General features: G+C 40.8%; 1 protein-coding gene and 1 long non-coding RNA gene across 5 annotated transcripts in view; one reads left to right on the top strand and one right to left on the bottom strand.

Moving 5' to 3' along the window:
• LOC111537504 overlaps positions 1–5139 on the top strand; it is a 29361-nt gene extending 24222 nt beyond the window's left edge. Inside the window, exon 3 of the long non-coding RNA XR_002730021.3 lies at positions 4586–5139. This is a non-coding gene — a long non-coding RNA (uncharacterized LOC111537504). The remainder of the gene's footprint in view (positions 1–4585) is intronic.
• NPEPPS (aminopeptidase puromycin sensitive) overlaps positions 3408–24397 on the bottom strand; it is a 99912-nt gene continuing 78922 nt past the window's right edge. For 3 of the 4 annotated variants that reach the window (XM_023204312.2, XM_023204313.2, XM_023204315.2), the window contains 8 exons: positions 22753–22887; positions 21254–21473; positions 14349–14491; positions 12945–13001; positions 8475–8582; positions 7789–7944; positions 7176–7223; positions 3408–4905 (listed from right to left, as the gene is read on the bottom strand). In XM_023204312.2, coding sequence (XP_023060080.1) covers positions 4753–4905; positions 7176–7223; positions 7789–7944; positions 8475–8582; positions 12945–13001; positions 14349–14491; positions 21254–21473; positions 22753–22887 — 1020 coding nt within the window. In that variant the 3' untranslated portion in view covers positions 3408–4752. Of the gene's footprint in view, positions 4906–7175; positions 7224–7788; positions 7945–8474; positions 8583–8965; positions 9728–12944; positions 13002–14348; positions 14492–21253; positions 21474–22752; positions 22888–24397 lie in introns of those variants that run through there. The other variant, XM_023204314.3, reaches the window with a different exon arrangement.

Consider the following 24397-nt stretch of genomic DNA (forward strand, 5'->3'; position numbering starts at 1 on the left):
GGTAATCAGTGCCCTATTAAGAGTTGCCCAGAATTGCAGTGTAACGTAATATACCTGTAAAATTTGTCAAATTGATGATGAAGGTTAAAGTTGGTTAGGGTAGGAGTAGGGGATGTCTCAGAGGACCATACTGGTACTGTCAGTCAAACCATGGCAAGGATTATTTTTTTCTTCCTGGTAGTCATCTTAACTGATGTATATCTGCTGTTAGCTGCTACAACCTCCCTGACAAAGCACAGATCATGATAGTAAACTATGTTCATTCTCTGCCAATTCCTCCTCAGTGTTGGAAACAGAAGCCCAGTAGTGAAAGCTACAGTTGCCAGATACTTGCAGTGGAATCACAGGAGCAATCAGAGTTTTTTGTTTTTTTTTTTTTTTTGAGACGGAGTCGTGCTCTATCTCCCAGGCTGGACTGCAGTGGCCGGATCTCAGCTCACTGCAAGCTCCGCCTCCCGAGTTTACGCCATTCTCCTGCCTCAGCCTCCCGAGTAGCTGGGACTACAGGCGCCCGCCACCTCGCCCGGCTAGTTTTTTGTATTTTTTAGTAGAGACGAGGTTTCACTGTGTTAGCCAGGATGGTCTCAATATCCTGACCTCGTGATCCGCCTGTCTTGGCCTCCCAAAGTGCTGGGATTACAGGCTTGAGCCACCGCGCCCGGCCCAGAGTTCTTTATAAATGGCAGTAACAACTCACTTGACTTTCCTTCACCTGACACTGTCACCTGTCACAACATTGGCCATCAAATTGGTAGAACAACCAATCCTCTGATTTGGTTTCCTAGGGAAAGCAGTTGTTCAGCTCAGTGTTTTGTTAACATCAAGGCTCTTATTCTCACATTTGACACCAAACACCTCAGTCATTTTGCTTGCACCAGGGTTGGTACAAGAAGGCATGGTCCTTCTTGGGTGGGTATTTGGCATTGTCGCAAATACTCATTTAGAGAAAACCAACTCTGAAACTCTCAGACTAGTATCTAGTAAAGGAAGAGATTCAGTTCTATCAGGCAGTATATTATTCAATCAAGAATGACGCTGTAAGTATAGATTCAGCAGTATAAACATATTACCAAAAGCTTGGATTTTTATTTTTATTTTATTCATTTTATTTTTGAGATGGAGTATCACTCTTGTTGCCCAGGCTGGAGTGCAATGGCGCGATCTCAGTTCACTGCAACCTCTGCCTCCCGGGTTCAAGCGATTCTCCTGCCTCAGCCTTCTGAGTAGCTGGGATTACAGGTGTGTACCACCACACTGGCTAATTTTTCTGTTTTTAGCAGAGATGGGGTTTTGCCATGTGGGCCAAGTTGATCTTGATCTCCTGACCTCAGGTAATCCACCTGCCTTGGCAAATGTTGGGATTACAGGCATGAGGTACTGTGCCTGGCCCACTTGCTTTTATTTAATGACTTGCTAAAAAATACAAACAAAAACCATTAGCACTTACATGTGGCTCTGTGATGTCTTTCTGGTAATTCTGGAAACTTTTTGGGTTATAGAATTTGAAGAATCTATTTAGAGCTATAGAACTCCTCTTAATCCTCCTCAAATTGTACTCAACAGATTTATTCCTTGCTCCCTAAAACCTATCCTTAGAAATTGCAAGTTGAGAATTCACCCACCACTGCCCACTGTTCCAAAAAGCTTTACTGAATCTCATTAATGAAAAGTAATGTAAAACTCTCCATAGGAGGCATTAACATACTTGTTTCTTCCAAACCTTCTGATTTCCACTAATATTTGTAACCAAAATACATTAGGAAAAATAATTAAGCTTTAATGCTATTGCCTGGCCCCATCTAACTATGATCTTTTAATTGTGGAGACATGGCAGTTCCCTGGAAGACCACAGCCTTTGGAGACTAGCAAGCGTGGCTAGATCACTGGTTCTGATAGTTATTTTGCTGTATTAATTTACCTAACTTAGTTTGAGTCTGCGTTCTCATCTGTAAAATGGGTGTATGACTTATGATAGGGAGCTTTTTGAAAGACAAAACATCTGACACAGAAAAGGCTGGATTAAAAACCTTTAGAGACCCAAAGCAGCAGGGCTATTGTGCCCAAATCACTCAAGGTACTTGTAGGAAAGAACACAAACTGAGGAAGGTTTAATAAAGGACTATTTACAAAGACATGGACAGAGTACAGGAAAATCAATGAAGAATAATGGCATAATCCAGGGCTGGTAACTGAGTTGATCAGGATGGTCTCAAGGTGATCTGTCTACCTCAGCCTCCCAAAGTGCTGGGATTACAGGCATGAGTGACCGCGCCCAGCTTGAGTCTTTTTTTTTTTTTTTTTTTTTTTTTTTTTGGAGACGGAGTTTTGCTCTTGTTGCCCAGGCTGGAGTGCAATGGAGTCTCAGCTCAAGGCAACCTCCACCTCCTGGGTTCAAGCGATTCACCTGCCTCAGCCTCCCGAGTAGCTGGAATTACAGGCATGTGCTACCACACCCAGCTAATTTTTGTATTATTTTTGTAGTAGAGACAGGGTTTCACCATGTTGGCCAGGCTGGTCTTGAATTCCTGACCTCAGGTGATCCACCCATCTTGGCCTCCCAAAGTGCTGGGATTACAGGCGTGAGCCACCGCACCCCGCTCTCAAGTTCTCCTTCCTATTCCTAGATGGGAAGGAGCGAAGAGTAGGACCCAGAAGCTAGAGGGGGCTGCTTGATAAGAGCTGTGGTCTTTGGTAAAGGGACACAGACAACCCATGTGACCTGGCAATGAGAAAGTCAGAGTACTCTGACCATCTTTTCCTCATGTCTTTTCATAATATTCTTTGGATATTACTAATTGGATAAACACAAGCTCAAGTCAGAGGGCAAGGGAGCCATTCATGCAGTCCATGTGGGTCAGCACCCACTGGGGTCCAGAGTGGGATGAAGAGGGGTTCTGAAAGGAAAATGGAAGACATCCAGTATAACCTCTCCCTGAATGTAATTCAAACTACTTAACTATTACACAGAAAAATCACGTATATGCTGAAAGTAAAATAACCTGTTTCCAGAATTTCTGATTGTAAAATTCTGAGTTCTTCAATTAAAACTGCATTTTTCTCAGTCTTTTTGGTGCCCCTGCTTCACTGGTGCCTTAAGCACATTTGGAGAGCCTGAGGGCAGCCCTGAGCATGGTGCCTGGACTAGGGTGCCTCAGAAGTAGGGACTGAGGAAGTCTCAAGTTCATTCCTGAATGCTGACTGTAAGAGTCTCCGAGAGAGTTTTGAGAATGTAGAACTGATTTAGAATGAATCTCAGGATTTTTCTGTTAGGATCTATAGATTAGGAATTAAGGAACTGGATTTTCTTGAATTTGAAAAATCCTATGATAGTATAACTTTGCATAAGCCTACTGAATGAAAGGAAAGTTTTTAGTTTCTTATCAAAGAGAATAAAGTGAATCAGGACATCAATTTCACATTGACATTTTTATTAACGCCAACTGTTTTTTAATTATTATTTTTTTAAAACAATAGCACAAAAATGTTTCAAGGAAGCAGTCTCACAATCTGATGACCTTCTGAAATACAGTTAAGCCACACCAAATATGAATTTATGTTAATAACAAAAAAAATTTTTAAGAAAAAAAGAAAAAGGCAGGAAAAGAGGAAGGGAATGAGATTTAGATTTAAAACTCATTGGATTAAACAGGTGAGGCTTGTTAGTAGGATATACTGTTGAAGCAAACAGTGGCACACACAGGCTTACAGTCTGTTTTTTAAACCAGTTACCACTAATGTAGAAGCCCTGCAGCAGTTACCACTGACTTCTTGCACACATAAAATGAACCAGGAGAAGCCAGTGTTGACACTGTTATGAAGAGGTTCAATAGTTGGCTTGTCAGACAACTAAGACCATTTTTAGCAGAATAACTCATTCAGAAAGGCCTGGCTGAAGATCTTTTTATTTCTATTGTCTCACCTGTGTGAATTTCAGGGTTCTTATAAGTCATCTTTAAAAAGAAAGAAAAAATAATGTATATCAGTTTCTCTTATTTAATGTGGCTATGAAAGATGTTTCCTTATTATTTCTTTATCTCTAAGAAGGACACTGGGGAATGGGGGTTGGGGTGGAACTAAAGGGAGGAAAAAAACCAGAACAGGGTAGGTTTTTTAACTTTTTTTTTTTTTTTGGCCAAGGGGTCACAAAGAAGGGAAGGCAAGGAGGAAAACTACAACCCTTGGTTCAGATTGACTTGTGCAGGAAAATATATCTTCCTGGCCAGTCCCCACGCCAAAAAAAAAAAAAAAGCCACTTGGAATTATGCACTGACTCCAACTATGTTATGCCAGCTATCAGCCTTTTGTGTTTAACCATTCCCAGAAATGGATGCCACCCTTGGCTTATAGGCTGCTTATAGAAACCACTTCACAAAAATCCTCTCCACCAAGAAGCCTTTAGTTTCCTTTTGGTAGGTTATAAAAACAGAACATCTGTCATTAACAGTAGAGTGTTAAATACTTTTAACCACTGACAAGGCTTCAGAAAGTTTCACAGTTTCGTTATGCTCTATTTTATTACTATCATATTTACATTTTTATTTTTTATTTATTTTTTGCTGAATTGCTGATTTTCCTTTTTCAATAGAATTTAATTCTGGAGTGTGAGCAGGAACCAGTTAACTACATTCATTGTCCAACCCCCACTGGTTTGAAAGAAGACTCCAAATTCTTGGCATATGAATCAGCTGTTCAATAGCTCCACCTTATCCCTGCAGCGAAGCAGCAGAACCACCAATGGCGGCATCTCAGGATTCACACTGTAGGTGGTGAGGCCTTCCGCTGAAGGAGGTACTGGTGGATGCTCTCAGCATCTCGCTTTAGCCAAGCAGCATTCAGCAGAATATTTTCACAACACTGCTGGATGGTACGCTCAGCTGAAGGAGCTGGGTGACTCTCGAAGAAAGCCTGGTATAAAACAACCAAGAATGCAGGATCATTACTAGCAATAAGAAGTTAATATTACAGGTTATGAAAAAATAACCACTGGTCTATATGAAGGATGCATAACCTTCAGGCATGAGAATTTACCACTGCCACCCTCAGGCTAAAAGAAAACAAGCAACTGCATACAGGAATTCTCCCCTTAAATATTATATGCTTAACAACCTCATCAAAAGTTAATAAAGAGACAGAACCTACTGCTTTTCTTTTAGGCTAATTGTGTAGTGGTAAATATAGTCTTTGGACTTAAGACTTGGAACTTGAATCTAGGCTTTGTCATGTACTAGCTTGTGAATGAGAAAATTAACTGTTTTAAGTCTCAGTTTCCTCAACTATGAGAAAATATTTACTCCAGAAGATTAAAGAGACAATCCATATAAACATTTGACAAAATACCTAGCACAGAGTAATTAAGGATTCAACACATTTTGGCTGCTTCAAATAAAGATTAATTTGTAAGAGATGATAATACAAAGAAGTTTAAATTGCTGCTGTGCCCTAATAATTTAACATCCCACAGTCTTTTTTTTTTTTTTTTTTTTTGAGATAGGGTCTCACTCTGTTGCCCAGGCTAGAGTGCAATGAAGCGATCATGGCTCATTGCAGCCTTAACCTCCTGGGCTCAAGTAAACCTCCCACCTTAGTTTCCTGGGTAGCTGGGACCACAAGCGTGCACTCCCAGGCCTAATTTATTTTTCCTTTTCGTAGAGATGGGGTCCTAGCATGTTGCCCAGACTGGTCTTGAACTCTTGAGCTCAAGCAATCCTCCCACCTCACCCTCCCAAAATGCTAGAATTACAGATCCAACATTTTTAATACAGTAAAATAATTTCTAAGTTTATAATTTATCACAATGCTTAATGATTAAAAGTTGAATAAACTTTTCTAATAGTTTCACAGAAAACAAAGCAACTCTTAAACACCAACTGGCAAAATGATGGGGCTTTTCCTTTGAATTAGTCACCACAGGAGTGAAAGACAGAATGACTAATCCATCTGATTAAACATAGACCTTTTAGAAATCAATAACCTTATTTACAGAGATGACAATTGCTACTGTTCCAAGGCTCCTAAACATGGTTCAGTTCTCAGGGCCACAAGTCTTCTTCCACTCCATTTCAGTAAGTAGTACTAACATTTACACACCAGAAACCTGGGGATTATCCTGGGTTGTTTTCTTCCTCTCCCAGATATGCTCACAACAGAGAAGCCAATCAATAAATATTGTTGAACTAATGGTTAACAAATTCAAGCCCTTGAATCTCCTTCATTACTCCGTCTCCTCCACTACTGCCACGACCCTACTGTAAGCTATTCTATCATTCTTGCTGGGAGAGTTAGCTTCCCAACATCTTCTCTTCCTCATTCCAAACTATTATCTACATTGCAGCCAGACTGAAATTTTTTTTTTTTTTTTTTTGAGACGGAGTCTCGCTCTGTCGCCCAGACTGGAGTGCAGTGGCCAGATCTCAGCTCACTGCAAGCTCCGCCTCCTGGGTTTACGCCATTCTCCTGCCTCAGCCTCCTGAGTTGCTGGGACTACAGGCGCCCGCCACCTCGCCCGGCTAGTTTTTTGTATTTTTAGTAGAGATGGGGTTTCACCGTGTTAGCCAGGATGGTCTCGAACTCCTGACCTCGTGATCCACCCGTCTCGGCCTCCCAAAGTGCTGGGATTACAGGCTTGAGCCACCGCGCCCGGCCCAGACTGAAATTTTTATAACACAAATCAGATCAAGTCACTGCCTTGTTTTATAAACCATTTGAAGGCTTTCCATCATTTTTAGGAAATTTTTTTTTTTTCTTTTTGAGACAGAGTCTCACTCTGTCACCCAGGCTGGAGTGCAATGGTATGATCTCAGCTCACTGCAACCTCTGCCTCCCGGGCTCAAGCAATTCTCCTGCCTCAGCCTCCCAAGGAGCTGGGATTACAGGTGTGCACCACCATGCCCAGCTAATTTGGGCTTTCACCATGTTGCCCAGGCTGGTCTTCAACTCCTGACCTCAGGTGATCCACCCACCTCGGCCTCCCAAAGTGCTGAGATTACAGGTGTGAGCTACCATGCCCGGCCATTTTTAGGAAATTCTTAATATGGCCTATACGGCCCTGCATGATGTCTTTCTCTAAACAAAAACACAGAGATGCTACAGTACATTATCCCAACACTATAATTACACCAGGTTATTGTTTTTACTTACTAGATTGAAAAGTGAAGAGTAAACAGTGTTTTCCTTACCTTAACCTCTCCAGCCATTTTATCAACTGCAAATCCCTCAACTGACAGCTGTAAAACAATGGTTTTAAATAGTAAGTGAAACTAAAAGAGGCTGGGAACAAACTTCCATTTACCCTAAAAACAAATATTATGTTCTCTGCCAACTTCAGTCTGTTATAAAGGATGTATGATGGGAGATGGAGAAGTCCTTAAATAAAGCCAGTAACTATTTAAGGAAACTTTTTTTTGAGATGGAGTTTCACACTTATTGCCCAGGCTGGAGTGCAATGGCCTCATCTCACCACAACCTCCACCTCCCAGGTTCAAGCAATTTTCCTGCCTCAGCCACCCAAACAGCTGGGATTACAAGCGCACGCCACCACACTTGGCTAATTGTTGTATTTTTAGTAGGGACAGGGTTTCACCATGTTGGCCAGGCTGGTCTCGAACTCCCGACCTCAGGTGATCTGTCCACCTTGGCCTCCCAAAGTGCTGGGATTACAGGCCGTGAGCCACTGTGCCTGGCCATAGGAAACTTTTAAAGAGCAAAGACCACAATGTATGGGTGTAGTGAATCATGGATGTCACTCAATAATATCCATGATTAGCAAGCTACTCAAAATTTTTCACATACCTTTATTAGTCTGGATATTAAGAATCCTCCCTGGTATCGGTTATAAAGTTCTTCCCAGTTGTCCTTTATGAATTTCCAAGCAGCTTTCCTTCCATGCTTGCTGCCTCCAGCTACTCCACCAATTACCGATACAGTGTCCTGTGGACGTACCTCTTCCTAAAAAAAGAAAGAGCTAAAAGTCTAGTGTATCTAAAACATATTCTGGTACCAGAAAGTGCAACATACTGCTGACACTGAAGTAATCACACTGAAGACACTTATTCCTTGTTTTAGGAATAACTGGCACCAGAAGTTCTCAGCAAAGAGGATAATGTTTAACCTAAAGATCAACCAAAATAAGAATAAGGTACTGAGACAGGTTCAGACAGACAGACTGCTCAACAGATACTTGCTTAGGAGCCTATAGGTTTAAGAAAGGAAGAGACACAAAGTAAGCAAAGGCATAAGCCAGTTTCCCAGTTTTCAAGAGTCCCTGTCCTCATAGTTTCCATTCTGGAGAGAGAATTCTGATTCTCGCCACTAGTGGGAGAAAAACAGAAGTCAGTAACAAAAACTCAAGCCAGTTGATCTGGAAAAGGAAGCTTTAGTTAGGGTTAAGGCAGCTCAAGAGGATCAGAGCTGAATCAGAGACACTTGTCACAGATGGCTAATGATTCACTCTAAATGCAGTTTTCACTGTAACTTACTGAAAGTGCAAACGTGAGGACTTTTTGAATCAGGTCAGGCAAAAGAGTAGCGCCAAGGACTCTTTCGATTCGGTTTTTCTCTTCTTGCATATCTGCTTGTTTATGAAGCTACAGGAAAAAAGATAAAGATTGGAATAGTTAACTCTCCCTTGGATGTTCTGTATATAATTGTATGAGCTTCTTCCCCAATAAGGTAAAACTTAGGTTCTATATTATCACTAGGTAAGAATGGCAGGACATTACATTAACAAAAGATAATACTTTTCAAGATGCTTTGGGCCGGGTGCAGTGGCTCACACCTGTAATCCCAGCACTTTGGGAGGCCGAGGCGGGTGGATCACCTCAGGTCAAGAGTTCGAGATCAGCCTGGCCAACATGGTGAAACTCCATTTCTACTAAAAATACAAAAAAAAAAAAAAAAAAAAATTAGCTGGGTGTGGTGGTGCCCACCTGTAATCCCAGCTACTCGGGAGGCCGAGGCGGGAGAATCGCTTGAACCTGGGAGGTTGCAGTGAGCCGAAATCGTGCCACTGCACTCCAGCCTGGGCAAGAGAGCGAGACTCTGTCTCAAAAAAAAAGAGAAAAAAATGATGCTTTGGCACTAAATTTGTCATCTGCTGTTACACTAAGTAAATCACTAGATGTAAATGCTCACCAGATGAACAGCCTGTCATTAGTTCACACTAGTTTAACATCAAGATCTACGAGGTAAAATCTATCATAGCCAGATTCTTTATATTATTGATATCTGGCTAATGTTCTGTGTTAACAAACTAAGCATTAGTCATCTTACACCAGTTCATCAAATTAATTTATAATAGTGAAAAACTGAAAATGAATACTGTAATTACTTATAAAAATGCATTATTTAAAGTTATATTTTAAGAATATCTCATGATACAAACATGTTCTTATATTTAAGTATATGTAAGAAAGTAGACAAAGGAGAATGATCTTAAATTAAAAAAAAAAATATATATATATATATATATATGGCTGGGCACAGTGGTTCACGCCTGTAATCCTAGCACTTTGGAAGGCTGAGGTGGAGGTTGCAGTGAGCCCATATTGTACCACTGCACTCCAGTCTGGACATCAGAGCAAGACTGTGTTTCCAAAAAAATAGGGGTGGGGGAGAACCCCTGGAAATACATCAAAATGGTAGTATTAATTAATGATGGTTTCTGATCAGTGGGATTATGCATCTTCACACTTTTTAACTGCAAAAGCAGCACATACTGAATGCAGAATATCTGAAAGACAGAGAAGCATAAACAAAAAAATAAAATTACTACTATATGTACATTATCAAATCTGGAATGAGAGCATGTTATACATGCTGTTTTTGCTACCTGCTTTTTAAATTACAGGTAAGTTTTATTTTCCTCTTTACACTTTTCTAGTCTCTAAATCTTCCATAGTAAATATAAAAATCTTTTTTTCATAATCAGAAACAAAATGTTATAATTCTTAAAAATTAGAACTATAAATGTATAAGAGCTATGTCTCCAAGACAATTTAGACTCTTTTGATCTTTTCTACCCCTTAAGATTTAACATTGACCAGAGTGTCGTGTCTGGAGACCTCATCAAAGCTCTGTTTCTTCTTCCTTTCCTTTGGACATTTTTTTTTTTCCAATAAACAATTTTATTTTATAAGAACTAGAGATGGGGTCTCGCTATGTTGACCAGGCTGGTCTCTCTCTCTCTTTTTTTTTTTTTTTGAGATGGAGTCTTGCTCTGTTGCCCATGCTGGAGTGCAATGGTGTTAGCTCACTACAACCACACCTAGCTAATTTTTCTATTTTTAGTAGAGCCGGAGTTTCTCCATGTTGCCCAGGCTGGTCTCGAACTCCTGGCCCCAAGTGATCCTCCCATCTCAGCCTCCCAAAGTGCTGGGATTACAGGCATGAACCACACCAAGCCTGGCCCCTTTCGACTCTTGAGAAGCAGTGCAGTAAAACAGAAAGGACCTTGGGAAATCTGGATTCTAGTCCCAGTTTAGCCTCTAGCTGTGTGATCTTGACTAAGTCCTTAATCCCTCTGGGTCTCAGTTTCCCCATGTGTAAAATGATGTGGGCAGACAATTTCTAAGGCCCTTTTCAGCTCCAATATTCAAGGTCTGAACCTCTGGCTTTCAGGAAGCATTTTCCTCCAAAGAGAACCTGTTATTCGAGTCCACTAGATGGCATTCTAACACCATAATTCAAATATACTATGAATTAATGTTTTTTAACCCTGCCATATTATTCCTAAATTACCATCATAAGACAGCCCTCCTCATCTCTTACCAAATGGCTTCTTGAAGAACCATGATTCAGCCTTCATTAGAGCTATTTCCATAGTGAAGCTGATTAACATGAGCTCCCTTGTGTTAAATAAATGCAAACTCTTTAAATAAATACACATACTTGTGGAAAATCTTAAGAGTGCCATGACATGAAAATGTCAAAGTATCTGCCATGAAATTTTCAGAACCCCTATTTTTTTCCATATCATCATGGAATTGATGAAAAAAATATCAAATATCCCATTTCATACATATCATTTATAGTGGTTCACAGAATATTAAGACTGAGAAGGGACCTTAATAGTCAGGTGGAAGGTAAACCCAAACTTTAACTTTTTTTTTAGGGTCTTTTTTTAGACAGGGTCTTGCTCTGTCACCCGGGATGGAGTTTAGTAGTGCAATCATAGCTCACTGCAGGCTTGAACTCCTGGGCTCAAGAGCTCCTCCTGTCTTGGCCTCCTGAGAAGCTGGAACTACAGGTGCATGCCACCATGTCCAGCTCTCCCAAATATAACTTTTATATTTTTAGAAAGTAGGCCAGGCATGGTGGCTCACGCCTATAATCCTAGCACTTTGGGAGGCCGAGGTGGACGGATCACAAGGTCAGGAGTTCGAGGCTAGCCTGGTCAATATGGTGAAACCCCCGTCTCTACTAAAAATACAAAAATTAGCTGGGTGTGGTGGCAGGTGCCTGTAGTCCCAGCTACTCGGGAGGCTGAGGCAGGAGAATCACGTGAACCCAGGAGGCAGAGGTTGAAGTGAGCCGAGATCATGCCACTACACTCCAGCCTGGATAACAAAGTAAGACTCCGTCTCAAAAAAAAAAGAAAGTAAACCTATTACAACATGGGTAAAGCAGTACATTTTGAGGCACAGTTTCTTAAAGTTTATCTTTTCAGACATCCTAATCATTTTTCAGAGGATCTGTTTAAAACCACAATATCAGAATTTAGATCTGCAATTATGATCATTAGAGCTATTTCTACAATGAAGCTGATAATCATGAACTCCCTTGAAGTCAGAAGAGTGTTATTAATGCATGAAAGGTAGAGATAGTAAAGCACATCCCACTCCTGTCCTAAGCGTGGATCTTTTAACGAATGGGTTTTGAGGCACGTTGTGCACATTTTATTTAATGATTAAAAAGTAGATTCGGCTACCTCCACCTCTCATGTAGCCAGTACACTCAAGCCATTTCCTTATAGACCGGTAACTATGGATAGGGACTGGAGATAGCATTTGCTTCACAGTACTACTGTTGATTCAAAGTTTCAAACAGATTGCTGCCATTATGAGGATATGGAAAGTTTTATCTATATTTTGTCTAAGTCAGAGTTTAATTATATGCCAACTACCCTGGAAAAACTGGAGAGGCTATGAAGGCAGGTGGATTCATTTCCTGTCTATTAATAAAGGACCCCAGCATAGCTCAAATGCTTGAAACACTTGATCATCATCTGTCTATCCCTTTTCTAAGCACAAAAACAAACCTCCTAAGCACAGAACCTAAGCACAGAAACAAGCCTTTTGCTTACAATGGGCAGAACCCCAAGTAAGTTTACACTGAAGACAAAATTTAAAAAAAGTGACTTGTTAATCAAAACGAACATTATCTCAGTGTTAAAATTTTAGCTGGGCACAGTAGCTCATGCCTGTAATCCCAGCACTTTGGGAGGCTGAGATGGGTGTATCACTTGACCTCAGGAGTTTGAGACCAGCCTGGGCATGGTGAAACCTTGTCTCTACAAAAAACACAAAAATTAGCTGGGTGTGGTTATCACACTCCTATAGTTCCAGCTACTTGGAAGGCTGAGGCAGGAGGATCACTTGCGCCTGGAAGGTTGATGCTGCAGTGATCCATGATTATGTCACTTTAGCCTGGGTGACAGAGTGAGACCCTGTCTCAAAAAAAAAAAAAAAAAAAGATTTCAGATGCATAAAGTGAGTAAAAAAGGTGGGGAAAAGTAAGATGTCTTTGGCATCATACTAATAATACTGATATAATAATATATGGATAGACATATAATTCTCTCACAGTTTTAAAATACTTGCATGTCTACAATATGCATTTTTCTTTTCTAGGACTTTTTTTTTTTTTTTTTTTTTAAACCATTTAGAGGTGTACTGTGTGTCTATCCAAGTTCAAAAGCAGGAAATGGGAGTCTTCTCAAATATACTTACTTTTAACATAATGTCTAAAGTAGTGCCATCACCATGCTTTAAAACAGTCAGATAGACCTACAAGAGAATACAGGGACAAAAAATAAGTCATTTGATTATATATACTTTGTTTCAAGTATTCTAATACTAAGAAAAGACAGAAAGCCAGTAAACAATATTGTAAATGTTGGCCAGCTGCAGTGACTCATGCCTGTAATCCCTGCAAAGACTTTGGGAGGCCGAGGCAGGCGGATCACTTGAGGTCAGCAGTTCGAGGACAGCCTGGCCAACATGGCGAAACCCTGTCTGTATTAAAATACAAAAATCAGCTGGGCGTGGTAGCAGGCTCCTGTACTCCCAGATACTCAGGAGGCTGAGGCTGGGAGAACTGCTTGAACCCAGGAGGTGGAGGCTGCAGTGAGCCAAGATCGTGCCACTGCACTCCAGCCTGGGTAACAGAGTGGGACTCCGTCTCAAAACAAAAAAAGTAAATATTATAAATGTGGATATTACAAACGAACTGTAGTTAAGAAGCTAGCAGTGCCTGTGAGCAACCACAAAGGTAAATGGCATGTTGTACCAGCAGAGCACAGCAGCTATCATGGGTATATATGCACAGCTAATCACATTTCAGCACTGCAATGCTGACTGAGAAACTTTAAACAAATAAGATGGCTATAAACCACTTAAATGGTATATATTAAAATAGAGGTAGATGTGGTTTGTGGGTCAGTTCTTAAGTCAATTTTGGCACTTAAAAAAAGTTCCAGGCCGGGCATGGTGGCTCACGCCTGTAATCCCAGCACTTTGGGAGGCCAAGGCAGGTGGATCACCTGAGGTCAGGAGTTCAAGACCAGTCTGGCTAACATGGCGAAACCCTGTCTCTACTGAAAATACAAAAATTAGCCAGCCGTGGTGGTGGGTGCCTGTAATCCCAACTAGCCAGGAGGCTGAGGCAAGAGAATCACTGGAACTGAGGGGACAGAGGCTGCAGTGAGCCAAGTAGCCACTGCACTCCAGCCTGGGTGACAGAGCAAGACTCCATCTCAAAAAACAAAAAAAAGGCCGGGCACGGTGGCTCAAGCCTGTAATCCCAGCACTTTGGGAGGCTGAGACGGGCAGATCACGAGGTCAGGAGATCGAGACCATCCCGGCTAACACGGTGAAACCCCGTCTCTACTAAAAAATACAAAAATCTAGCCGGGTGAGGTGGTGGGTGCCTGTAGTCCCAGCTACTCGGGAGGCTGAGGCAGGAGAATGGCGTAAACCTGGGAGGCAGAGCTTGCAGTGAGCTGAGATCCGGCCACTGCACTCCAGCCTGGGTGACAGAGCGAGACTCTGTCTCAAAAAAAAAAAAAAAAGTTCCATGCTTCACAAAATGATGTAGTTACCTATAAGTTAAGGGAATTTATCATGAAAACCTACAGGACTCCTCAGATCAGCGGAGAGAATCTGTTTTCCTTCCACGTGGTCCTTAAACCGACGACGAGCTTCTTCTAACGTTGCCTTATGTCCTGCTTTTCCTAGTTTTCCCAGAACCAAGCCCCTCAGGAGTGCATCTAGATGACCTGATTTGAGAGGTAAAAGAGACATAAGACTACTTAAAAAGCCTATTTTATAAATTTGTCATCTGGATATCTTATAATTGTGCTATACCAACTCTATGGTCTTGAACAAACACACTCAATTAACTTAATACCTGAGAGAATACTTGGTTTACGTTTATCAAATCATAAGAGCGATATGCTAAACAGACTAGACAAATAAAGTTGCTGACTTTCTCTGCAGTTACAAATGCCAACTATCTGAATTTACTAAATGTTTACTCAGTCTAGTTAACTACTCTGCTAAGGATTATGTGTGAAAAGGACAGGCTTACATCATGCAGTTCTGACCTAAGGTTCAAAGAAAGATCACATATGGTACTAGTATGTTCTATGTATAATAAACTGAAATCTTAGATTTTAAAAATGAAAATCTGATGGGTCCATTCCTCCAAGACATACAAATAGCCAAGAAGCACATAAAAAGATGTTTAACATCATTAGTCATTAGGAAAATGCAAATCAAAACCACAATGAGACACCAATTCATACCCACTATGATGGCTATAATAAAAAAGATAATACCAAGTGTTGGCAAGGATGTGGAGAAACTGGAATCCTCAAACACTGCTGGTGGGAACACAATATGGTGTAGCCACTTAGAAAATCAGTCTGACAGTCCCTCAAAAGGTTAAACATACAGTTATGGTCAGGCACAGTAGCTCATGCCTATAATCTGAGCATTTTTGGATGCCAAGGCAAGAGGATCACTTGAGCCCAGGAGTTCAAGACCAGCCTGAGCAACATAAAAAGATCATTTCTACAAAAAACTTAATAATTAACCAAGCATGGTGGCATGTGTCTGTAGGCCTAGTTACACAAGAGGCTGGGGAGGGAGGATCACTTGACTCCAGGAGGTTGAGGCTGCAAGGAGGTTGAAGCTGCAGTGAGCCAAGATCACACTACTGTACTCCAGCCTGAGCACAGAGCAAGACCTTGTCTCTTTCTTTTTTTTGAGATGCAGTCTCGCTCTGTTGCCCAAGCTGGAGTGCAGTGGCATGATCTCAGCTCACTGCAGCCTCCACCTCCCAGGTTCAAGCAATTCTCCACCTCAGTCTCCCGAGTAGCTGGGAATACATGGGTGTGCCACCACACCTGGCTAATTTTTTGCATTTTTAGTAGAGACAGGGTTTTGCCATGTTGGCCAGGCTGGTCTTGAACTCCTAACCTCAGGTGATCCACCCAAGTTGGCCTCCCAAAGTGTTGGGATTACAGGCGGGAGTCACTGCCACCCAGCCGATCGTCTCTTAAAAAAAAAAACAAAAGGAAAGACAAGTGGTGTCTCACGCCTGTAATCTCAGCACTTTAGGAGGCCGAGGAAGGTGGAACATGAGGTCAGGAGATCAAGATCATCCTGACCAACATGGTGAAACCCCGTCTCTACTAAAATACAAAAAATTAGGTGTAGTGGCACGGACCTGTAGTCCCAGCTACTCGGAAGGCTGAGGCAGGGGAATCACTTGAACCCCGGAGGTGGAGGTTGCACTGAGCTGAAATCATGCCCACAGCACTCCAGCCTGGAGACAGAGTGAGACTCCGTCTCAAAAACACAGAGTCATCATATGACTCAGCAATTTCACTCTTAGGTATATATCGAAAATAAATGAAAGCATACGTCTACACAAAAACTTGTATACAAATGTGAATAGAATTCATAATAGCCAAAAAGTGGAACCAGTCCAAATGTCCATCAGTTAGTGGATAAATAAAATGTGCTATGTATCTACACAGTGGAATATTGTTCACTTGTAAAAAGGAATGAAAGGGGCTGGGTGTGGTGGCTCCCACCTGTAATCCCAGCACTTTGGGAGGCTAAAGTGGGCAGATCACCTGAGGTCAGGAGTTCAAGACCAGCCTGGCCAACATGGTGAAACCCCGTCTCTACTAAAAATACAAAAATGAGCTGGGCGTGGTGATGCAAGCCCGCAATCCCAGCTACTCGGGAGCCTAAGGCAGGAGAATCACTTGAGCCCGGGAGGTGGAGGTTGCAGTGAGCCGAGATCGCGCCACTGCACTCCAGTGTGGGCGATAGAGCAACACTCTGTCTCTGAAAAAAAAAAAAGGAATGAAAGGTCCGGGCACGGTGGCTCACACCTCTAATTGCAGCACTTCGGGAGACCAAGGCAGGCAGATAACGAGGTCAAGAGATAGAGACCATACCGGCCAACATGGTGAAACCCCATCTCTACTAATAATACAAAAATTAGCTGGGTGTGGTGGTGCACACCTGTAGTCCCAGCTACTGGGGAGGTTGAGGCAGAAGAACTGCTTAAACCTAGGAAGCGGAGATTGCAGTGAGCCGAGATCGCACCACTGCACTCCAGCCTGGCAACAAAGCAACACTCCCTTACAAAAAAAAAAAAAAGGAATGAAGGACTGATACATGCTACAACACAGATGAACCTTGAAAATATTATGCTAAGTGAAAGAAGCAGATATAAAAGGCCAAGTATTTTATGATTCTATCTATATGAAATGTTCAGAATAGGTAAACCCATGAAATAGTAAATTTGTGGTTGCCAGGAAATGGAGAGTGACTGCTGGTGGATACAAGGCTTTTTTTTTTGGTGGAGGGGGAGGGACTGAGAGTGAGGAGGGTGAAGAAATTGTTCTGGAAATATGGAGGTGATAGTTGCACAATCTTGTGAGCATACTAACAAATACTGAATTGTATACTTTAAAAGGGTGAATTTTATGGTATTTGAATTATATCTCAAAAAAAGTTAACATCCAGGCAATAAATGATTGAGAAAAAAAAAAACAACAGTTAACGGCACACAAATCTGATGAAATGCAGCAGTACAATGGACAAATAAAATGTAGTATATTCATATGATGACATACTACTTAGCAATAAAAAGCAATGAACAACCTGGATATATCTCAGAAACATTATGCTGAGTGAGAGAGGTAGGTTTAAGAACAGAACACACATTATATGATTCTATGTATTAAAATAGAAGAGATAAATATTAATGTAGGTGAAAGAAATCAGAATGGCATGTGCCTGTGTGGGGTGGGCAGGGGAAGCTCAAGTAGTAGGGACCAATTAGGAAGAAGCCTCAAACAGCTTTCTGGGGGATGGAAATGTGGTATGTGTTTGCCGAAAGTCATGGAACTGTAACATTTAGATTATGCATTTTGCTATATTTAAATCATAATTTAACCAAAAATAATTTTAAGAAAACCATCAGAGATCAATAGATAACTACACATTATTGTGATGATTCTTACAAGAAGTAATTTATAATTCTGGCTCTGATACTAACATGCTGTGTGATGCAAGCTAACATTTTATTATTTTGCCGTGTTTCATTCTCCTATCTCTATAGCTAGGAAATTGAAGGCATTCTCCCTATATTGTAAAGATGGTTTTGAAGTCAAAAAGTATCACATTATCATCATGAAAGAAAAGTGCAACACCCATTAATTTACCTGCATCTGTGTCCATGTACTCCTATCTTGTCACTATTCATCTGTGCGCCTATCTAAAACCAACTCCTTAACTTCTGCACTGGATCTCAACTCCTCTTGATTATTCAGTTGTCACTACAGCAACAACCCCTCTCTCACAACATGAATTTTTCCATTACTACTGCAGTATGTTCAAATAGTTGCAGAAAAATGTAATATAAAATCTCCCAACTTAAAAATTCCTTCCTTTACCCCACCTGTCTCTCGCCTAGCCCTTTTCTCTGATCTTCTCAGCAAAACTCCTTTAAAAAGTTGTCTAAGTGTGTTGTCTCCATTTCCTCTCCTTCCATTCTAAAGAACCTGCTGCAAAAGTAGAGAATTCATTATTGTTCCCCACTACTACACAAAAATTGTTAAATGTAATATTGAATTAGGCTTCATCATTCTATTTGATTTAGTGTAGTAGCATCTGACACAGCTGATCACATTCCCTCTGCCTTCATCTACTGTTTCTTTTCATCTACTGTTTATTTAAATTCTGGGATACCCTTTCTCTCTCCTGGCTCTCCTTCTACTTCTACCTCACTGGCCAGTCCGTCTCTTTTGCTGATTCTTCCTCTTCTACACAATCTCTAAATCCTGAACTCAGACCTCTTTTTTCCACTTATACTCAGTCACTGGTTGATCTCACCCAGTTTTGTTTTGGTTTTTAAAGACATGAGGTATCACTATGTTGCCCATGCTGGGCTTGAACTCCAGGACTCAAGCAATTCTCCTGTCTCAGCCTCCTGAGTAGCTGGGACTACAGGCGTGAGCCACCACGCCCAGTTAATTTTGTATTTTCAGTAGAGATAGGGTTTCACCATGTTGGCCAGGCTTGTCTCAAACTCCTGACTTCAGGTGTTCCACTCACCGCAGCCTCCCAAAGTGCTGGGATTACAGGTGTGAGCTACCACGCCTGGCCCGATTCCCTTTTACACCCAAATATGCTTCCATGCCAGGCACAATGGCTCATGGCTGCAATCCCAGCACTTTGGGATGCTGAGACAGGAGAATTTCTGGAGGCCAGGAGTTCAAGACCAGCCTAGGCAACATAGTGAAATCCCATCTCTACAAAAAAAACAAAACAAAACACATAGGTGGGTATGGTGCATGCCTGTAGTCCCAAATACTCAGGAGGCTGAGGCGGGAGGATAGCTTGAACCCAGGAGTTTGAGGCTGCAGTGAGCTATGACTGCACCACTGCACTCCAGCCTGGGCAACACAGTGAGACTTTGTATCTTTAAAAGAAAAAAATGTTTCTAGAGCAGTCTTCCCTATCCCTGTACATGGCAACTTCATTCTTCTAGTTCTGCAGGCCAGAATTTGATGACACTTCTCTTTCTTTCCACCACACAGTCCATCCTTCACCAAGAGTTTCAGTTCCACTTTCAAAATATACAGAGACTTTACCACCTTTAAGTTCTAGTTGCAACCAGCATCTCAAATGGATTGCTAAAATAGCCTTCTGAATGGTCTCCCTGCCACCTCTCGTCTTCTTTTAGTCTGTTCTTCAGAAAGCCGAGTAAATCAAATCAAGTTCCCCTGCCCAAAACTCTCTAATTAGCGTGTCATATCACTCAATGTGACAGTCAAAAAACTTCTCACTGTAGCAAACAGGTTCTATAGGATCAGAAAGGTCTCCCATTGCCCTCTCCTACTCAATCCTGTCCTGAACTCAGCAGCTTTCTTGTTATTCCTCGAACACCCTAAGCATGCTCCCATCTCAGGTCTTTTGTACTTGCTGTTTCCTCTGTCTGAACCACTTTTCTTCTAGGTATCCTCATAACTCTTTCATGTCTCAGTTTATGCTCAATATTACCTTATTAGAGACAGTTTCCCCAAACACTCTCTAAAAAATAGTGGCCCAGAACTCCTTATTATCTGACAACCTTTATTTTTCTTAATAATACTTCCTGCCACCTAGACCATTATATGTTTAATTATTTGCTATGTCTCCTATTAGAATGTAAGCCATATAAGGCAATATTTGGGTTGCTGCTGTATCACCAGCTCTTAGAATAGTATATGGCATTTACTAGCTACATAAATATTTGTTGAATCAATGAAGAAAAGACATAGAAGCTGGGACCAGGTATAGTGGCTCACACCTGTAATACAGCACTTTGGGCAGCCAAGACAAGCAGATCGCTTGAGGTCCGGAGTTCAAGACCAGCCTGGCCAATAATGAAACCTCATCTCTACTAAAAATACAAAAATTAGCCAAGCGTGGTGGTATGCTACTCGGGAGGCTGAGGCAGGAGAATCGCTTGAACCTGGGAGGCAGAAGTTGCAGTGAGCCAAGATGGCGCCATTGCATTCCAGCCTGGGTGACAACAGCGAAACTCTATCTCCAAAAAAAAAAAAAAAAAGACAAGACAGAGCTCTAGGTATTGCTACTATTTTTATTACAAAAGACTTCCAGATCAAGACTGATCAGGAAGAAATACCACCTTTCATTATCAGCAGATGATAAAAAATAATGATATGTAAAACCTTTAAATAATCATTCCCAATATTTCAGTGAGAGCAAAAAGAGTAAATATATGCTTACAGAAATAATCAGAGCAGAGAACACATGTAGAAAGCAAATAATTTCCTTAATTGAAAAAGCTGACCCCTATGTCTCTCAGCACCTTTACAAGTTATACATAAAGGTGCCTTGTATTTACGGTAATAAAAAATAAAACTTGGGAGGTGAAGGCAGGCAGATCACCTGAGATCGGGGGTTTGAGACCAGCCTAACCAACATGGTGAAACCTCATCTCTACTAAAAATACAAAAGTAGCTGAGCGTGGTGGTGCATGCCTGTAATCCCAGCTACTTGGGAGACTGAGGCAGGAGAATCACTTGAACCCGGGAAGCGGAGGTTGCGGTGAGTCGAGATCACGTCATTGCATTACAGCCTAGGCAACAAGAGCGAAACTCCGTCTCAAAAAAAATAAAATAAATAAATAAATAAAACAAAACAACCTAAAATTCCCTTTAGCTTTTCTTGACTAAAAATAGGCCTTTGGAATTCTGCAAAAGACTTTTATTTCCACCATGTGCACAAATTATATTTAGCAATGAACACACATAACCACTACTGTTTCTATGTTGGTAACCCATGTAACTTCACCAGCAGACTTAAAAGACTCAAGTCTTAATTTCTGGCTTGCTGAATATATAGTAACATCCAGTAGATATAAAGATGATATTAATTATATTGTTAACCACATAAAAAAGTACCGACTTCTACCTAATTCTTTCTCCATTTAGTATATGCATTACCTTCTCCAGGTTTGGGGTCCCAGCCCAGTCTCTCCCCTATAGGTGAAAAGACATCTTTCACAAACTCCTGGATTTCCTCATAGAAGTCTGTGTGGGACAAGAGAGTTGAGAGAATCCCCAGGTTACAGCTCAGGTCGCTCCATACAGTATAATTGGGCTCATTCACAAAAGCCTCCATGACTTTTAGAACCTCTACAGTGCTAATGATTCCAGCTCGAGCCTGGGATAGGAAAAAACATAAATTAACCTAGTCTTCAAACAAAACCAAAAAACATAAGCATGCATTTTTGGCATTAACTACTGCTAGCAATTTCTTTGGTTCAAGGAAATGGGACTGTATAAGCTCAGAACACTGTTAGAATAAAAATCCTATTCAGACAACATTCCTTCTTTATTGCTTTGTTATTTTTTTATTTTTTTTTTTACAGAAAAATTAGAATGAATCATTTGCTATTTATACAAGAACTACTTTAAAAAATTAAACTAAAAGTCCCATCAATTTGAGAACAACAAACCAGTTAACTTCTATTTCTACTCAGTTTCTGGGGACTTGGTTTTGTTACCGTTTTGAAATTTTTCATACCTTCAGAAAAACTGCAAAAATAGTTTGAGCTTTTGTTTTTGACAGACATTCTTTCAAAGCTAGACCTGCAAACTGTGTCAACTTAAGCCTCTCCTGTACTCATTTCTAAAAGAACATAAACTAGAAGGCACTACAAATTCAAAGTCCTTTCAGAACTAGCAGAGTTAGGAAAAAGAACTTCTGTTACAGCAGCCAGCTGCACAAACAGCTCACTCTCCTGGGACAGGTCTCTCTCAGCAATTAGATCAGCAGATGTGAGGTTTTGTGCATCAATGCTAATCTGTGTTAACACAAAGGCGGAATCCAAAACCAATGACTGCAGAGGGGAGGGAAAATTTCCAGTCCAATTTAAAGGAATACTAGGAGGAATATGACAATTTTATCATAAAGATATCTGGAAATTACCTAACCTATGCTGAAGTCATAAAGAAAATAATACTAATTGCTGCTTTAAATCCTTTCTGGAAGAAAGCCAAATATAAATATAATTCTAAAGCTAATGGGATATAATTTGAAATAAGATACAATGTTTAAAAATTCTAGCTTTCCCAGCAAAGTACAACCACTATTTAGAAAAACATAAAATCACTCTGACTTCACTATTTTAAAAACCTATCAGTAGGATCATTTCTTCAAGGCTCATATTTATTTCTACTGAAAAGCAAGGAATTTTTGCCTTACAAAGGATAGTTTAATTAAGAGTTTCAGAAAGCTGGCTCAGGAGTAGTGAAATGGGATTTAAATTATATAGCCTCAATCTTGTCATATTAAAAATCAGTCATTTGCTCTAGTCCCAAAGGTGTTTTTAACCTTCATGAAGACCCATATTCTTCTAATTATGTTTCAGACACTCCAGGAAAAACAAAATCTTTTAATCAGCAAAATCCATCATATTATTTAAGTCACAGATGCTTACCAAGGAGAAGAGGTCATTCTGTAATCCAAGTCGATCCACAGGGGGCAGAGAAAGGTCACGAATGCCTGGTAATAAACTTTCCAGCATGGCAGAGCTGTACTGGGTCCGATAAAACCCAACTGTTCCTAAGTTTAACTGCAAAGATATTCAGTAAGTACTATTAAACAGCTCCATTAATTTTTTAAATCAACCTTTTGTATGTTTACAAGGAGTTCTGGTTTTAGATATATCTGGATGAAAAACAATTAAGACCACCTATGCCAACTAATGAATTAAAACAAGAAAACACATCAAGATAGAATGAATACGCAGACAAAAAATTTCAAAACTTGAAATTCTGGGGGCCAAAGTGAGAGACAGTAGAAAGAACATGGAAGGGACAAAATAATGTGGGTAAGTTTCTATTTCTAACCTCAATTTTAGGTTTACAGAAAATACTTAATATATGTGAAAACACTTGGACAGTGGAATCTCTAAGAAAGCTTAGCCCTTTACAAACATTGATCTTATAAGCACAGAGACTGATCCCAGAATAACAATTTTCAGATCCCAATTTTAAAGAATTACATGGACCTAAAAGGCAATTTCATAAGATTTTTGGCATGCCGGGCGCGGTGGCTCAAGCCTGTAATCCCAGCACTTTGGGAGGCCGAGACGGGTGGATCACGAGGTCAGGAGATCGAGACCATCCTGGCTAATACGGTGAAACCCCGTCTCTACTAAAAAATACAAAAAAACTAGCCGGGCGACGAGGCGGGCGCCTGTAGTCCCAGCTACTCGGGAGGCTGAGGCAGGAGAATGGCGTGAACCCGGGAGGCGGAGCTTGCAGTGAGCTGAGATCCGGCCACTGCACTCCAGCCTGGGCGGCAGAGCGAGACTCCGTCTCAAAAAATAAAATAAAATAAAAAAGATTTTTGGCATGAGGTAATTACTGACTGCATTATTCTCTTTTATTATTATTATTTTTTGTCTTGCTCTGTCACCCCGGCTGGAGGGGAGTGGCGTGATCTCAGCTTACTGAAACTTCCACCTCCCAGGTTCGAGTGATTTTCCTGCCTCAGCCTCCCAAGCAGCTGGAATTACAGGTACCCCCCACCCACCACACCCAGCTAATTTTGTATTTTTAGGAGAGACAGGGTTTCACCATGTTGGCCAGGCTGGTCTTGAACTCCTGACCTCAGGTGATTCGTCACGCCTCAGCCTCCCTGGGATTACAGGCATGAGCCACTGCGCCTGGCAACTGCATTATTTTCTATAGGCTATTTACCAATAGCCAAAAAATATTTTTAAGAATATTTACATTCAAAATAGTTTAATGGTGAAACAGTAAGATATAGATATTTTACTATTTATATGTAAATATTTTAAAAACCACCCCTACAATTTTAATGCAACTACCACTTTATCGATTCCCTTTAACTTAATCAAAATTGTAGTGTACATAACTTTTTCTCATTTATAAGAAATTTTTCATATTGCTACAACATAATCTTCCAGATTATAATTTCAAATGGTAATATTCCAGTAAGTGTATTTTTTTTTTTTTTTTGAGACAGAGTCTCGCTCAGTCACCCAGGCTGGAGTGCAGTGGCGCGATCTCGGCTCACTGCAAGCTCCGCCTCCCAGGTTCACGCCATTCTCCTGC

The sequence above is a fragment of the Piliocolobus tephrosceles genome, chromosome 16 (assembly GCF_002776525.5).
Source record: "Piliocolobus tephrosceles isolate RC106 chromosome 16, ASM277652v3, whole genome shotgun sequence".
NCBI lineage: Eukaryota > Metazoa > Chordata > Mammalia > Primates > Cercopithecidae > Piliocolobus > Piliocolobus tephrosceles.